This window comes from Falco biarmicus, chromosome 5, assembly GCF_023638135.1.
Source record: "Falco biarmicus isolate bFalBia1 chromosome 5, bFalBia1.pri, whole genome shotgun sequence".
Lineage (NCBI taxonomy): Eukaryota > Metazoa > Chordata > Aves > Falconiformes > Falconidae > Falco > Falco biarmicus.
The window spans coordinates 87,093,633-87,111,611 of NC_079292.1; the positions used below are offsets into that span (position 1 = coordinate 87,093,633).

General features: G+C 47.1%; 1 protein-coding gene across 5 annotated transcripts in view; it reads right to left on the reverse strand.

Annotated features, from left to right (window-relative positions):
* Positions 1-17,979, reverse strand: part of LSAMP (limbic system associated membrane protein) — a 313,890-nt gene that overhangs the window by 24,332 nt on the left and 271,579 nt on the right. For all 5 annotated transcript variants that reach the window (XM_056341358.1, XM_056341356.1, XM_056341360.1 and 2 more), the window contains 3 exons: positions 6,085-6,219; positions 2,040-2,160; positions 515-663 (listed from right to left, as the gene is read on the reverse strand). In XM_056341358.1, the coding sequence (XP_056197333.1) occupies positions 515-663; positions 2,040-2,160; positions 6,085-6,219 (405 nt within the window). The remainder of the gene's footprint in view (positions 1-514; positions 664-2,039; positions 2,161-6,084; positions 6,220-17,979) is intronic.

The following is a 17,979-nucleotide window of genomic DNA, read 5'->3' on the forward strand; positions in this document are numbered from 1 at the left end:
ATGGCAGGGCCCTTTAAATCATTCTGTCTTTTCCCACTTCTTTCCCTTCCATTTTCAAACTCATTTCTCTTTTTCTTGACTCTCTCTTGTTCTCCTCAGGCTCGGTGGCAAGTTCTCTCCATCTCTCTGAATTACTTGTCATTTCTCAGCTGTCACGGACCCTCTGAGCCCTGGCCTTCTGTGTCCTTATTAAAAGGGCTGTCATTCTAAAAGGTTTTTTGTTTCAGCTTTAAAACAAACATTTTTTTATTATTTTAACAAAATCTGACTTCAGCAAAGAAAGTCAATGAAAGGGCTTGACTGTAAACCTTTTAATTTGGCTGTGTTTGTGTTTCACAGCAAATATGACCATGTAGGTATCTGAAGCGGGGCACTGCAAGCCAGTTCATGGTGGTTTGGGGGGGTGGGGGTGGCAAGCAGATGCTTTCCTGAGTTTTGGTTACTCTGTGCTTTCGACACGGCCTGGTCTTTGCGAGAGCAATCTAGACCTCCCTTCACCCTCTCCCATACTTACTGTAAAGGTATAGGCTGGCATTTGTGACTCCCAGCTTGTTGGCAGCCACGCAGGTGTAGTTCCCATAGTGTTCCTCAGTGACGTTGGCCACCATCAGCAGAGACTGGCTCCCCGTGCTCTTTATCTCCAGACCATTGGCGCTGTTTATCCTGGGAAGACAGGCAAAGAGGTGTGTAGTGCAATGGCAGCTGTGTACTTGGAAGGAAATTGCTGCCTGGCAGGCAGTAAACCAAAGTCACTCAGGCCAGCTGGCAGGTGAGGATGGAGGGAGGCAGGAAGGAGGTGTGAGGAGAAAGAGACCAAAGAAGGCATTGATGGAAAGCAGGAGGACAGAACGAAAGGGAGAAGGACCACAGTGGGGTGAAATAGCACTGGTAAAGCAGTGGAGAAGCAAGAAAAGCCAAAGGAAAGGGAGGAAGCCTTTACCCAGCAGCAACTAACACCTGGAAATGAACACACCATGGCCAGCTGAGGGCTCCTCCATAGGTGACCGAAAGGTTTTTGGTGAGAGACACCGGTTCGTGTGTTCCAGTATGTGCACATACCAACACTGAGCCATGCCTGAGCCAGGTAAATGCTCAGGTATAAGGGACAGACCCCTTTTATCCTTGTCTCTCACATGCATATCTGGGTGGCTTAGGTCACACAGATGGAGGAATCTTACACTTCAGCAGTTCCTTCCCCTAGATGAAGGCACCCCAAGTAGCATTATCTACTTGGAGACTAACACTGGCTGGTGGGTTTTTTTTTTTTCCTTCTCTATCATGGGCTATTTAACACATGAACACCATCAGGAAGAAAGCCCTAGCGATGTCTTTATTCTGTATTTGCTCACAACTGACTTAAAGGCAAGAGCTCTGTCACAGCACTATCAAAACCAGCCAGCTGCAACAAGGCTTTTACCATCCCATCCCAGGTTAACTTCAGTAAATAGTTCCTGTACCTTACCCCTGCACAGCCACCAATCCCCCACAAGGTTTCAAAGGTTCATCTACTGTTCATGCTGTTTCTTCATACTCTTCAGGCCAGTCCACTCTGCTTCTTGCCTCTACTGCATCCTTGTCACTCCTACCTCCAGGGTATGCTCTCTCACTCTCCTCCCTCTGCTTTTTCCAGGTCTCTCTTCCTTGGCTGCTCCTCTTCCATACCCCTCAGAGCTATTTAACTACTTAGCAAGAACCAGCCACAGCTGCACATTATCCACGTCAGCCAACCCACCGCCCCTGAAGCCAGCCCACAGCTGTATGTTATCAATGATAATTAACCGCCTTCATTCCTCTACCATTCCTCTGCAGAGCTCCATCCTCTGCACTTCCTGCAGCATCCCCACTGCAGACAGGGATTGCCTTCTCCAGCCCTCACCATGCTGGCTCTGCTGAGTCTGATGTGACCGTTATGACTTACATGGTTTGTGAGAGTAATTTGTTTGAGGAGAAGAGTTGGGGAGCATGATAAGTGATTCTTTAAGGATCCTCTATTGAGGGCTAAACAGGAGAGAAGGGAAGAGGCAAGCTACAGGTCTTACCTGGTATCATCTCTGTACCACTCGAAATCAGGTGTGGGCACTGCTGATGCCTCGCACCGGAGTAAGGCTTGTCGTCCTGTGGCCGCTTCATTGCTCTTGGACTCTGTGATGGTGGGAGGGTCTGCAGGAAGGAAACACACGGTCACTTCACACACTTCCAGGTGGAACAAAACAGTGAAACTGTGTCAGGGCTGGCTTCCTCATGCAAACCATCTGGGCCAGTGGGGGCCCACGGCTGCTGCTTGCTGTGGCACACGCTGCCCGCTCTGCTTCTCTGGAGAATGCTGCTCTTTGAACTCTCCCTAATACACTGCGTTAGCATTGCTCCTTACGCGTGCTTCTCTTTAGCAACACTGAATAAAGTTCTGTCATAAATGCATAGGCATACACAGGGAGACTTAAGGTTAATGATGAACTTCTGTAATTTATGAATATTTACCTGTGGATCTCTAGTTCACATGGGCTCATCAGAGAGAAGAAGAAGACAGAAAGGCTTTATCAAGGGTAAAGGAAGACAGCAACAGTAACAGGAATAAAGTAGGAATTTAGCACTAGCATGAAAATTATTTTCCAAACAACCTCTGTGTCTAATGTCAAAACTATAATAAAGGAAAGGACTGAGACAACATGTTTGAGACAGAAATACATTCATGGCTTAAAAGGGAAGAGCTTTACCAGGAGCTGTGGGTGCAACTTTGAGAGCCAGACCACTTGTAGAGACACTTCTCTTAGTTGTCTAAGGTTACAAGTCCTGCCCAGACCTTCCTGGACATCACGCTTTGTCGCAGCTTCCAAGAGGGCTTGCTCTGTGTGAAGCTTGCCCTCAGCCCAGCATGGTGCTCCCACCTCTGCTTACTTTGAAGGCTGAGCATTGTGCCATGGGCAAAAAACCCCTTGGGGAACATATCGGTGTGCTCCACCTGAGTTAGGTCTTAGTGCTGGCTGGGTGCCAGGTGGGGTAGGCACCAGCATCTTCAATCCCAGCCCCATGTTCAAAATGTTAAGCGACAAGCTTTACATGTTAAAAGGCAGAATTATTTCCACCTGGCTGCTGAGAGGGATCAGGGAATAAGAGCTTTGTCTCTCATCACTAATACTTGCATTCCCTGAGATTACGGGGCTGCGACTCAGACAGCTACTTCGCTGAAACTCAAGTTACCATAAAGCATACTCTGCATGTACAGAGTTCAGATCTGCCGTCTGTATCCATCCCAGCACTGAAAGGCCAAAAAAAGAATCAAAATTGATTGTGTCAGTCAAAGAAAAAAATAATTCTGTCTGGAAAATATACAGAAAGAAGTTAGTTTGTGAACACATTAGCCATCTCAATGTGATCCCTTTCCTGACCTTAATCGGGATTTTATGCAGGGCTTTAGGGATATTGCAGTGTGCCCTCTAACATCATAAATATTAATAAGTGTACATAAATAGGATCCCACATTCAAAGGCTGTGGGTTCACGTAAATATTTTAATTTGGAGAGGAGGAGGGGTAATAAAAGGATAGCGAAGGTGATTTTTTTAAGCAACCTTCTTCGATTTTTTGGTTCGAGCAGTCTATCTTCCTGCCGTCTGCGGCAAGACAAACCTTTTCCATTTCACTGAATCCAGCTCAAGAGGTGAGTCACAAAATGAACCAGTACCTCTCTGCGGGCCTAGAAAATTACCCCGGCAGGCGTGAGCTCACTGGGCGGGCGCCAGAGCACCCAGCCCCTCGCTCTCAGCAGTCCCTGCCTTGGCCACCCTCCTCGGCTTTTCAAAGGACAGTGCCCAGACCGGTGGACTGGCCGTACCCCAGTGGCCACCGCTTTTGTTAAGGCACTGCTGGCCCCGAGGCTGCCCGCTCAGCGAGAGGCGGGATGCTTGCTGCAGTGCTCTCCCAGGAGAAGCGGCAGACGGTGGCTCTGAAGAAACCAGCCTTATCGTACTCAGAAAGCAGCTGCTTGCTGTTGAGGAAGCCAGGAGTGGTTCCCCTTGAGCTGTTTTCCCCAGGCCTCAGTTTCCCTGCCTGTGATGAGCAAGGGCCGTTACTCAGGAAGCCTCACGGTGGTAGTGTGAGACCAAAGCAAAGCGAGGATGCTCTCTCCTGCAGTTTGCGCTGACAAGCTACGAGCTCCACAGCATCAGCAGACGATAAGAGATGGCCAGGAAGCTCCAGAGGTCGGGCAGGTCCCATTTTTCAAATTTACTGTAGTTTTCACACTTCAGCTGCTCGTGGTATAGTTTAAGGAAGCAAGATAAGAAAAGCTGTATGCAAATGTCTAGCTTTCAATCCCCAAACAGGACTGACTTTTTTTCTTGTGCTTGGCCCTCATGACCCATTAGATTTTTTTCCCTTTGTTTCAAAAGCAAAGATCTGTCCTGAAGGAATTTATAAGTTGCTTACATTACAAATTAGGCCACATAATAATATTAAAATAATCCACCAATTTATATTTTCATATATTCCAACAGTAAAAATATTTAAGATCTTACTATAATAAAAATAACAGTTACTATGACTTGAAAGTAAGTAGAAATCAAACATTCTGACTTTATATAAACAATCTGTTTCAACCATGATAAAAGCATCGTTGAAATTATGTTTCACAGAAATATTTGAAAATATTAATTGGTTCTCATGGAATGTCTTGGGTTTATAAACTCAGCTGTTTTTGACAGGAAAAAAACCTCAACAGTTTTAGTGCAGAAAATCTGCTACTACAGTTTCACATTAATGCCAAATTTGGCCCATGAAGCAGCTGGTACTAAACCACTGCCACCCAGTTTCTAAGGGAACTATAAAAAAACTCTGTGGATTCTGAAGATGCTGCAGGGAGCCTATAACCTTGACTTCTAAACAGGACAGACAAGTTGATCTGATGTGATGGCCCAAAGGGAAAGAAAGAGACAAAGAGCAAGAATGGTATTAAAATGTGCTAAAATCACCTGTGGTAGCAAATTAAGACTGGGATGGGCTGAAACACTTGCTGCCGTCAGCTGCCTGCCCTAACCCACTCCCCAAGAGTGCTACCCATGAATCAAGGCCATGCATATGCACCCTGAAACACGTCTGTAACCATCTCCAGTTTCAGTTTGGGTTAATATTCTGGTATGAAAACTGAAGAAGGTCAGGAGAAGATATATCTCCCATTCATCCATCCCTGCTGCAGAGGTATTAGCCTTCAAAGCAAGGAAACAGGGCAGGTAGATGGGGATATTCACTTTAAATCACTCTAGTGCCAAATATGAGCCATACAAATACGGAGATGGACATATACACATGTTGAACTATAAGAGTAATGGCAGTCTGAAATATCTTGTGTCACTGTGAGAGAAGCATGCTGGCAGAGTGAAGTGGACATCTGTCTAAGCACGTATGGGTGATGTGATCCACGCCCCACTCATACAAGTGTGGATGTAAGCCACAGGTAGCTGTGCCTGTCGGTGTTTTAAGGTGGATTGCCGTATCCTTTGGTCAAGCCCCTTTGTGTATTGCATTGATGCACGGAGGGTCTCTTAGAGATGGCTTCATGCTAATGACCTGAAACCAGCATAAAAGTAAAGTTTTTGCACCTTCTCATTAACACGTGCCTCTACTGCACGCCCCCCCAGGCCCCTGGGCTGTGATACCCATGTAGGCGCTGCTGAGACGGCTGGGTGCGGGCAGGCGTGTGTTTGCTCTGAACCGGCTGAACCGTCCTTATCGCTCCTTGCTGCCTTGCTGAAGCTTCTTTTCACGCTACTGTTCTCCTGAATATCAATGAGTGAAAACAAGGCATCGCCAGTGTTTCTGAGGGGAGAGACAGGGGCAACTCACAGCTCCTCTCTTTTTTTCTCTCACACTCTTTTTTCTTTTTTTTTTTTCCTTATATGTTACCAGGTTTAAGGGACAAACTATACCCTGTGATAAGTGTCTGATTTCAGGTAAGTTTCCCCAGTCCTCCCCTCCCTCCATTTAAGATCATACAGTATAAAGCCAGAAAAGTTTCTCTATTTATCCTAAAGTCACCCCTGCCTGTGGGCAAAGCTCTCCCCATTGACCTGCTCCAGTTGCGATGTACTCACAGTTCACAGTGACCCGGACTTGCTTGACGTCTGCTGAAGCAACTTCGTTGGCAGCTTTGCATTCATACTTGCCCGATTGCTCTCGTGTGATCCCTAGGATCTCCAGATACTCTTCCTCGCCTTCAAACTCTCTGCCTGGTAGGATAGAAATATACAGATGGTAGCTCTGTTAGGCATTCAGTTATGGGAAGCGTTCTGCTTAATTGCTACGGAGGAACAATCACAACAGGGATTCTGCAAATAAACAACAGTCATGAGTGATTTTGAAGTTATTTCAGAAGCCATATCGGCAAGATACTAGCATTTAATTTAGTTGTGGAAAACCTGGGTTCTGAGAATTTGGAAGGAAGCATACAAGTGGTACCAAAGCATTGCATCTTAAAGGCTGTCCAGGCCAAGCAGCAAAATCTCCACCACCTGAGACCAGAGTAAGTTCATGGGTGTGATGGCTGAGTACCAGGGAAGGTTAGTCAGCCTGTGCCTGACGGGCTGGTTCAGGGCTAGCTGGGTCCTCAGATGTGGTGGTGTATTGTCAGCACCCTTTTCTCTACTGCCAAACTGTGAAAAATGTCTTTCTGTCTCTGAGAGCAACCACCACCGTGAAGTGTCAAAGTGTCATCAATCAGACAGAGCTACTGTTAACATGGCCAAACTGAGAGAAACAAAGTGTAATTTGATCTGTGGAGACCAATAATCATCACAAATCCCTGATCTACTGTACATACCAAATGACATATTTAAACTGCGCTGCCTCGCTAGCAGTCGTGAAAGCAGTGACTTGAGCGCTGGGGTTACAGCCGGGGGCAGGAATCAGGGGAGGTCTGTGGCCTTGCTTTTAATTCACTGTGTGACCTTGGGTGAGTCATTCCCTTGCTCCCCCTCTATGAACTGTGGCTAATAGCCCCCCCTCTCCCATCACCTCCTGGTCAGACAAGAGCGGTGAGGTTAACCCATGTAAAACACATTAGAATTGTTGGATGAAAGGTGCCAGGGAGGCATGAAATACTAGGACCGGTATATCTACCCTGTTCCTTCAGAAAGCAAAGTATGGATGCTCCTGGGAAGAATTTGAACCACGCTGGCAGCAGTTTAAAGGGAGATGCTTTGCTTCTCCGAGAGGGCTGCAAGCACTGCTCTGCAGCAGGCAAAGCCACAAGCCCCAGTTGCGTGTCTGTATATGTAGAAAGTGTCCCCCAGCTGTCAAAGGGTAAAAGCCAGATTTTAAAAAAAAAAAAAAAAAAAAAAAAAAGGTCAGCTCGCAATGGCTCCCATTCAGGCTCCTCAGAGAGCTGTCAGGTTTTCCCAGGCAACTCTCTGCCCAGAAGACGTTTTCTGCTCGACAGGTGCCGAGCACTTCTGAAACCCTGCCCATTTTGCATTAAATGCTTGGAGTTGAACTCCATTAAATGATGGAGTTCAAATAGTGCCTGCGAGGACGAGGCTGGTGTCCTTGGCTCTGTGGCACCGCGTGAAGGCCGTGGCTAAGCCATGTCTCTGGCGCTACGTTTCCCGTGGAGCTGCCTGCCGTGAATCCCACCGCAGGGCACAGCCTGCTGCAGCGCATCGCCCAGGTCAGGCTGGCCACGCACGCTGGCGATGCCAGCTGCATGCGTTTCCCTTCTGCATCAAAGGCAGGGACTTCAGCAACTTCAAGATCAGCTCAGAACTATGTCCCTTTCACGATTATTTTTGTGGGGTTTATTTTATTTTTTTTCCCCAGGCAATTTTCAGAACCATTCTAGGGGAAAACCGCCCCCTGTCACGGAGACTCGGCATGAAAACAGCAGTGTCCCTGTATAACGCTCATGTAAAGACAAGGTTTCCCCTCTCTTTCAGTGGGGCTAAGCCAGCAGTTCCTTTTCCAGCTCCTACAAGATGTTCAGGTGAGCTGGAATCTCATTGCTAAGCCTAAAACTTACAACGGCTTGGCTGCAGGTTTCCACATCTCCTGACTGCCTGCTGAAGGGCCTTACTGCCTGGCAGCAGTGTATTTTACACGGTAAGGAGGCAAAGCTGGCCCCTGCTGCCCACCCACTGCTCTGGGACACGCGCTCTGTCCTCTGCTATGCTCTAAGGCTGATGCTACGGAGCATCAGTGCAGAAGGAAGCAGGGTGGGATTTTCACAGGTACTTCTTATCTCTGTAAATCACAAATATGTTAGGGGATCTTAACCCCTGCAGGACTAGAGTTAGGTGAGTCATAGTACTGGAAGGGACTTGTCACCATCTAGCCCACTGCCCAGCCTCAAGGCAGGACACATGGGTCATGCCAGGGAGGCAGCCAGCTGTTCCCCAGCAGCAGAGGCCCTGCAGCCGCTCCAGACGATCTGTTCCCATGCTTCGCTGTCCTTACCACTGGAGCACTTTCCCTGAAGTTTGACCTGAGTCTCCCCCGCTGCAATTTAAAGCTATTATTTTTGTCTTAGCCACTATAGACAAAAAGAACAAATCATTCCCTCCTTCTCTGCAATAGCCTTTTATCAACTTTTAAATCACTTATGTTCCTCCCTCACTTGTCATCCTTCTTTTTTTTTCCTTTTTTTTTTTTTTTTTTTGCTGAACATTGCCAGGGTCTTTCAACCTTCCTCTGTAGGTAAGGTTTTTTTAGACCCTTGATCATTCTTGCTCTTTCCTTTTAGACCTCACTGACAAGTTCCCATTTTGTTGGAAGTGCAATACCCTAAACTGAACGCAGCGTTTCAGATGAGGTGTTGCCATGGCTGAACACAGATGAAGAATTGCATCACAACTTCTGCACTGTGCTGCCGTCTGTGCAGTCAATACATTGTTTGTGTTTTTGCCATAGCGTCGTTCATTTTTGCTTGGGAACTCTTTTAATTCCCAGATATTATCACATACTGCTACCTGCTAATAATGCTCTTTGAAAATCCCACCCCCAATTTCAGCTGACAACCAACACTCCCCTTCTTTCACAGCAGCACTCCCAGTTGGTAGGTCAGCCAGTTGACTGGAAAGTTAATCAGACATCAGGGAAAGACTCACAAAGAAAAGGTTAAAACGTAATTTGCCTCTGCTTTGCAAATCATTTGCTCTGCAATTCTGCCTTGTTTATACACAGGGTTCATTCCAAGTGGGACTTGCTTCTCCTGCAATTTGCCCTTGTCACAAGACTGTCACCGTAATGAAAAGAGGGTTGAGGGTGACTTAACCAGCTCTAATGGAGTGGCACCCTCATTAAGGGTGTTGTTAAATCTGTCTGTCAGAGAACCACATCAGTGGAGCTCCAAAGTATCCTCAAAGGGTATGTACTGTCCTATGGGAAGACGTTTTTCAGCTTCTCCCCTGCACACACACATGCACTCAGAGCCTAAGCCCGTACCATGTCCAGCAGGAGAGCTTTCACAGCTACGCGAGCCCTTCCCAAGGCATGATGAGCTGCTGGTCTGCCCAGTGCAGCTCTCTGGGAATGAGAGAAAGGGAGGGCTTCTGTTGTAAAGGGCATGCCAAGGACATCAGTAGGCCCATTCAGCTCCTCATTCCCTTGCTCCAGGACACAGATAGGAGCATGACACTTCAGGGAAAGTTTCTGTGACAGTCTCTTGCTGAAATAGTGGTAGCACTGATCTTGTCCCTGCACTGGTGACCTGTTTCAACCCTGAGCATCAACATTTTGCTACCAGAACTCGGCTACTCTCACTTGTAAGACTAGCCCTTTTGCTTGCAGCCCTGTCCCCTCTAAAAGTACGTTAACCATTTCCAACAAAAATCATTTATATAAAATTGACGTGTCCTAGTACAGATCAGGGAGAGGGAAGATGTATCATGGTGTGTTAGAAAAATGTCAGATTGTGATATCTTGCACAGAGCTGTAGAGATGTTTTCACTAATTCACCCTGGCAGCCAGATTAGGTGAGTCATATTAATTCTAACCTCTAAGGCAAAAGGGGAACGGGGGGAACAGGAACAGAGCTTTACACACCGAGCGAGCTTACATACGCTTCTGTGCAGGAGCCAGCTTTGGCAGGGAGCTGATGGTTGTCACTATGCAGTTTATCAAAGCAGGGAGGGAGAAGGCTTGGACAATGCTCTTTGGTACTGATAACAATGAACATATTCTATTAGGTGAAGAGAGGGACTGCCAGCTCCTGGCAAGCGAGCCACTCCATTCCCATTAAAAGAAGATGCTTGCCTTGAGTGTGTTATCCAGGGACGTAATCCTGACCCTACCGCCAAACCTTCCTTACTGACAAGAGTTGTCTCCTGGCTGTTTTGTCTGGTTCAGGACAACCCCTTCCCACTGAGGAGCCTTCCAGGCTTCCCAGGGCGAATGACCCCACATGCAGCACAGTTCTTCTCATCCAAAAGCGTCCCTTCCCACAACTCCGGGAAACCTTCTTCCCTACAGGTTTTTTGCCATTCACATGTTCATAGTTAACTTGGATTGTTGCTGCAGCCCCATTAAACACCATCTTGCCAAGCTGTAGCTCCTTGACTCTGTCCCAGTAAATCAGAAAGAGAAGCTTTCTGCTCTGGAGGCTGGAGATAGAGGCTACGAGCCTGGGAGGCTTGACAATCAAACCAACAGGGAATGACTCCGAGCAGAGTGAGCCAGGCGGCTGCTGCTGCTCGGAGCTGGCAGAGCCCTTTTTGCAGAGGGATCTGCAGCAGCCGGCTTTGATGTGTGCAGAGGGAAGGCTTTGAAGGCCTGCTTGCCTCAGCCACATTTCCTATCCCCTGGCTTCCTAATTGGACCCAGTAAAGTAAACAATGAACTCGAATAGCAAACCTGCTCGGCAATCCTAGCCTGCTGGCAAGAAGCCCCCCATCCTTTGGAGATAGCCCTCTACAACCCCACGGAGTCTGCATATTGTCACCCTGTTGGCATGCACAGCAGCCTATGCTCTCGTATATGTATGAGAGAGAGCTACTTAATATGCATATTATATTCTGTGTTTTATGATTATATATTTTATATTTTTAATATATAAAAATCTCACTGTGTGCAGAAACACAGGCTTACACCCTCCCCATGTATTTATGGGTCCTCCCCACCTCCACCCAAATGGCCCCTTACGCTGCCACGCACCATCACTCATTCCTCAAATAAACTCTTCCTTTCTAGAAATGACACACACCCAGATGAAAACCCTCTTGCACTGCGTGCAGACAGCCATTTCGGGTAGTCAAGGGACCAGCAATGCCTTCAGCCATGTGCTCTGCCAAAGAGGCCTTTCCCTTCATGCCCTAGCTCCTTACATCTCCAAAGGGTAAGCTAGTTTGCAGAGGTTGCAGCCACATTTTGCTCTGTCCTCTCCTGTCTGTCCATCCAACACTGGGCTCCTTCTTGTGCAGAAATTACTATATTTTTTTTTCTCTCTCTCTCTCTCTTTTTTTTTTTTTTTAATACTTTTGTGGTCTTAAACTAAACTGAAGTTCAGACCCACTGAAAGTATCTGTTTGCATTTGGTATGTGGAGAAAGAGATCAGATACCCTGCTTCTGTGTTTGTTTTCCTTCCAAGCCTCTTTGTAGTTGTGAGCAGAAGGGGTTATGCATCTTTGTTGGGCCCTCTTCTGCCTAAAACAAGATGCAAGAAGATAAAAAAGATTGCAAATCAATAAATACCATTTGAAGTTTTGTGTGTAGCAACTTCCAGTGCCGAACTGCAGGTTTTGTTCTCTCTGCACTCTCCATTTATTGTTTAAAGTTTTGCTCACCTAACTTCCCTCCTTCCCTCTGCACCTTACATTCCCTAGGAACAGGCTTCTGAAAGACAAGAATAGCTAAGGGAGCCTTTGACATAATTTTTTTTGTTTTACCTACAGCTGGGATATTATTTTTTTTAAATTCAAAACTTTGAAGTTTTCATTTATCAGTCTCTGTCTCCTCAGCCATCACAGATTCCAATGAGCTTTGCAATTTTTTTTGTCCCTTCGTTGAAGAGGCTTGTTTTTAGCAAAGAGATCAGTGGAGAGCAGCAGATGGTGGATGAGCAAAGGGATAGCTAGTGCTACAATGCTACAGTGTGGAGGGAAGGCAGAAAAAACTAGCGTGGCATGGGAAGTGGTGAACACGGGGAAGCATTTTTCTCTTTAGAGCAAGAGAAAAATAGATGGAGAAAAATAAGAGGGAGAACGAATGAATGAAGAGAGGGACAGTGGCTGGGAGAGAGAAATGCAGTGACATTCTTCACAGTGGCAAGAGAAAAGAGAAAATGGTAGTCAGCTACTGACAAAGAGAAACACACTGAGACAGAGCGAGTGAGAAAGACAGGAGGCGAGACGGTGGCAAACAGAGAGATGTACGGCACGGAGAGAGGCGCAGACGTCCCTTGTGTAAAGGGAGCCATGAAATAACAACTGCCAGAGGGACAGGAACAGAGGGGTCACATGTAGTAAGGCAGTAATTACTCTGTTTAAGCAGCAAGGCACAGCAGGGTATTTATTGTTTAAGCTGGCCTCATGCCTCCCATGCCCTTAGGTCTGTAGCTATTACACATAAACCAAAAAACTAGTGCAGTGCCAGGGAGGGCTCTGGCCTGGCTCTGGCTTCATGAATGAGAATGAGTCAGATCAGAAGGAAACACCCTGGCATGGGTTCCCCTGGCATTCACGGGACCTTGCTCATCAGCAATCGCATTTTCTCCTTACGTGCAAAACTGGCTGCCGTGCCCCCCCAGCCAAGGACTGTGCCCGAGGAGCTCCCCGGCTGGGGCAGCACGAGCGCCTGCTGGCACAGCTGGGGTTAAGAAAGCCTGTGACTTTTGTGGGGACTTTCTCCCCAAACCCCACACGTCTAGCATGCAAATAAAACTTTCCAGGTTGAAAGCAGCCTCCCCAGACTGAAGGCTGGCTCTGTGCTCTCTCTAGAGGGGCAGTGCTGACCAAACCCAGCGGGAGAGACCACTTGGGACGACTTGCTGTCGCTGATGTCTCTGCCCAGGAGCTGGAAGCCAAGAGCTGACAGCTCAGACGCAGCTTGCATCCCGGCCATGGGTGCGTGTTGGGGGGGGGCTGTCTGCTTGAAGCAGCCACAGCGGGTCTGCTGCATCTCTGAATTTCCACCCCCTCTTCACTCATATTCATAAATGACCACTAAAGGTCATCACACTCTCTCACACACAACCCTGAGTGTGGGCATGGAGCAGGTGTGCAATATACTACTGCATCTCAGCAACTGATTAGATTTTCCATTGAAAATCCACACGTGAACACGAGAAAGAAAGGGAACCACCCCCTGAAACAAAATACAACCCTGCTTCAGGTCAAAGCCTTCTCTTTCACCAGTGGTTTGCTTCTGCTCTTTCCTGAACCAGAAGAAGGAATTAATGTTCTGTCTGAACTTGAGATACAATTTAAAAAAAAAATGATCTAATGTCGAAGAAAATGACATTTTTAAACTTTTTTTTTTCAAAATTACTTGCTGAACTTAGCCCAAATTTGCTAACAATTTTTTAATGAATACAAACAGCATTTTTTTTTGATAGATGAATTTGCTCTTGCACAAAATTTGGCTGTGATGCCAATGTGTAAAGTCAATTACGAACCATGAGCTAAATTAAGTCATCTAATGTCACAGCTACAATATTATACTCCCTAAATGTTGCATGCTGCAATGTGAGTTGTCATGACTATGCTACCAAATATCAAGGCTTAATTCTACTGCCAAGAAAATGACATATAAACATGAATGAACCAATAGTTGCACTGTTTCTGCATCCCTGAATTTCTGCCTGCTGCCTTTTGGAGGTTACTTTGCAGCAACGTGAGTTAGAAGGGTGGCATCAGCTAGATGAACCACTGAGATGGCACCAGCTCTTTGAGTGTCTTACGAAGACAGGAGCTGGCAAGTCCCCAGGGCTGAGGGGGACCATGCTGAAGCAGCTAATAAAACAGAGGTTGAAAACAGGAGCTCTGACAAAGAATGGCAGCCGAGGCACGGGGGTTATTTGATGTGCACACATGGATGGCAGCACACCAATCTCTCACTCCCAGCAGTGTGGTCAGCTCTGCTGGGAGCTGCGCCCTCTTCCTCCACCACTTACGAAAAGTGGTTGCCCCTGGCAAGAGTAACAGTGGAGGGGGGGGAAATAAATCGGTGTTTGTTTCCTCACCTGTGTTAAGCACAGGAAGGTAATGCAAGCCGAGATCTGATGCAGGGGACTGGGTTTTCTTGCACATCATGGAAACCTATGAAAGGCAATTAAAATACAACAGCAAGCAGTCAGCCGTTACAGCCTTCGTTGACTCTGTCAGCTGGTTTCCTTTCATTTGGCCTCACGTACTCCTTTCGCTGCAAGTTCTCCCATTCTGGACAAAGCACTTAGGCTGTCATCGTTGTACAGTCTGGAGACAAGTTCTTCCTCAGAGACCCAAGACCAAAGAAAAGATCACCAGCAGCAAGTCCCATTTGGGGCAAGGTCCGCAAGAAGCCAGCCTGAATTTGTTTCTGTCCTGCCAGTGAAGAGCAGGGACGGACTGCAATGTAGTCTCTAGTTTAATTCCACAAATCCTTAGGTCAGTCCCAGACCTGAGGGAAACCTCATGTGATGACACTCAGTGGTACAAACTGTGCCGGTCTGTCAATCTAGGAACTATAGGGTTGGTCTGTGCTTGGTGACATCTTTATAAATCCTTGTTATGTTCCTTACAAGAGTGTTGTGTCTCCCGTAGAGCAAGACGTGCTCAATATACTATTGTGCCAGACTCAGTGGCTCGCTTTTGTAGGCATCCATGAAAAGGTTTCCCTGTTTTTAAATATAATGGGTTTGTTCCCTTCTGTCTTATGTCTGCTCGTACTTCTTGGGATGAGGGGGTAAGAATGAACCCAGAACTTCAATCCAACTTAAAAATTACCAAAAATTTTACAATTCCCAACTTAGCCCATATAATTCCATCCTTTTACGTTTCAAACTTGGAAGAAGGCTTGAGAAATTACGAATTGGCCCTGATTTACCTGAAATGGGAAAACCCGTTACTTTAGAAGCTTGCACATTGCTGTGGCTCTTTCTCTGCAAGCTGGAGGCAAACATTTCACGGCCAGATCACACAGCCCCTGAACCTCCTGTGCTTCTGCAAGATGGCAGTTCCTGTAGCGCATCCCTGTTTCCAGTGAGGCTACTCTGAACACCGAGTTTACAACTAAAACCTAAACACCAGGATTTCCGTATCAGCCTGGATCTTGCCACTGATCTTTTACAGAGCTATAGTTTTCAACTGAGGAAATGAGGTCAAAGAGCTAAGCCACCCCTCAGCAAGATTTACCCTTTCAAAAACATGTCAGTGTGTTGTGATGCCTGGCGCCAATATTTGTATAGGTGGATTAGCTCCCTGAAAAATCGTTTTGTTTGCTTTTCTGTTGACCACTCTCCTTGCTGCAATGTTTCTCAATTAGATCCAGCACAGTGACTGCCTGACACCATCTCCCGTATATCTGCTCCTGGTAGAAGGAGCAAAGGGGCTGTTCTCCAGGGAGCACAACAAGGGATCAGGAGATGAGGCTAAATGGCTGGTTTTAGGATTGAGCAGGCATGAAGCACTGCCAGGTATCAAAGCAAGGATCACAGAGGTTTTGAGGCAGGGTGGGGTGTGTTGGGAAGATATTGTCTGGGCTCACATGCTGCAGGGACTTCTGATCAATTGGGCTGGCTCCTGTGATATTATCATCTGCAGTTGATTCATAGCAACAGTGGTCCAGATAAATGATTGCTTCAGTCCAGGATATTTAATTCCTATGCTGTTAGCCACTCCCTTGCTTTCCAAAGAATCAGGAGTCTCTCTCTGTCAACCTCTCAAGGAACTGACTGCAAAGGAGGAGGAAGGCATTTGCTCTGTGACTAACATCGCAGCTTGTACAGCCCTACAGGGGAGGCAAGCGGAGAGGAAATACAGACCCAGACTTTGAGCTCTTTCAGCTCCCTGGTGCAACTCCTACCACAGAAAGTGCAGTTTGTTGGCCACCAGCACTAACTATTCAAATCATGGCTGTGAGGCAGAGGTGCTCCACCAGGGATACGGGAAAAAGGCGAGGGTCATGAGAAAAGGAGAAGGCAGAAAACAAGTAGAAGAAAGAGTTTCCAAACCAACTCCTTTCTGACTTCTTTCAGCTTACACCCTAAGTTAGGGGTAAGGAAGGGCCCGGAGGGCAAACCAAAAAGATATTTCATTGCCTTTATCCCAGCTCCCTAGTATTCTTTCTTGTAGTGATGCTTACAGAAGACTTCCAACTGTAACACTGCTGGCGTGAGAACACCATGGCCAATCATACCAATAAAAAGTGCCTCACTGGGCTTCACCTCTCTGTATCCACCTGTCACTGCCAAGGACAGGAATGCACTTCGTTCTCCCCTCCCAACCGCCCAGATACATTTGTCTCCTCTGGGGAGAGAGATGTTTTGCTCTGACAGGAGCCCCTAGCCCCTACAGGAGCCAGAGGCAGCCCAAAGACTCAAGAAAGCTGGGAAACCATCCATTTTACGCTGAGGGCTCACTGGCTCCTTTCCGCAAAGCTCCTGAAGAGGCAGGGGTCCCATCAGAGTGCCTTTGCAACTGCACGCCAGTGAGAGTTTTACTGTAACTGAAACAGCAGTTGTTCTAATTAAACCAACACAAAGCGGACCACCGTAATCACCAGCATGATTTCATCTTCCTTGAGGAGTGAGGGGAAGAGGAATCAAAACTGGTAAAGAGGGGGAAGAAGGGGAAATGTGCTCAGTCCCTTTTCCTGCTTCCTTAATTTAGAGCACTAAGTGATGTCTCTTATCTCTGCAAAGATTAATGTGAGCTTCTGATGGCATGTTTTATTAAATGGTTATATAATAATTAGTGCTTGAAAGCAGGGTTTCCAAAAGCCACTAAATGCTTTAATGGGACAAGACCCAGTGGCTTTCAATGTCATTTGTGCTTCCGAGTCACTCAGGTGCACTGGAAAGCTTCACCTCTACTCCCTTATTCAAATCAGTGCCTCATTTACTCCATCAGCACGACCTTGCCAGGCTATGTGGAAGAAACTAGGGGCAGGGATGAAAGCCACGAGCCCTCCAGGGAGTGCGTCTGTGTTTCCTCAACCTTGGGTGGAGGGAGGAGGTGCCGGCAACGCGTGGCCTGAGCAAGAAATCCATCAGCTGAGGAGCAAGTACCCAGACACCAAGGACACCTGAGGAAATAACAGCATGGTAATTCCCATCCCGACTCTCCCAAAGCCTGCAGCGGGGAGGCACATCCATCCCTGAGATGAGACACGCCAGCAGACCAGGTAGAAATGCTGCTGGCAAGCCAGGAGGCCAGTGGGCCAAAGCTTAATAGGAAAACAGCAGTGATTTGTCTCCACCACTATTTATGTTTCAAGCACATGACAGGCTGTCAGTGGAAGTGAGTGCTGCTAAATTTACTGCTTCTCAGATCTCTGCCACTGTTGCATACTTGACAAGTCACTTCATTTGAAGGGCTAGGTGTTGGGCTGGACTTTCCTCCCTCAAGCTCCTTCAGTGAAAACCACAAACCAGTTATCTTTACACTGCAAACTCTTCCCCTTGGGGGCTATGTTATCAGGGTGTGAGTTTAGAGAAGAGGGATGTTCCCAGCATATTAATTTTTAACCCCGATAGATGCCAGTCTTGTTCTGGGCCACTTGACTGCAGATGTGTGTCTGACAGGACACACATGACTGAACCAAACTAATAACAGCTGGGTTACAGGGCTGGGTGTTCAGAGACAGAGAACGTGAGAGCATGGCGAGCATGGGCGAGTACCAGCTGGGCACGCGGGCGAGAGCTGCCAAGCATCTTAAGAAGAGCAGTGCGAAAGCTCGTGAGGATACCAGAAGAAATGCAGGTGGCTGAAAGAGTACACAGGAACTGCACGCGTGTAGTGCATGTGCATGGGTGGTGCAAAAAATACACGTGGAAACACGGGTGTGGGACTGGAAGTGTGACAAA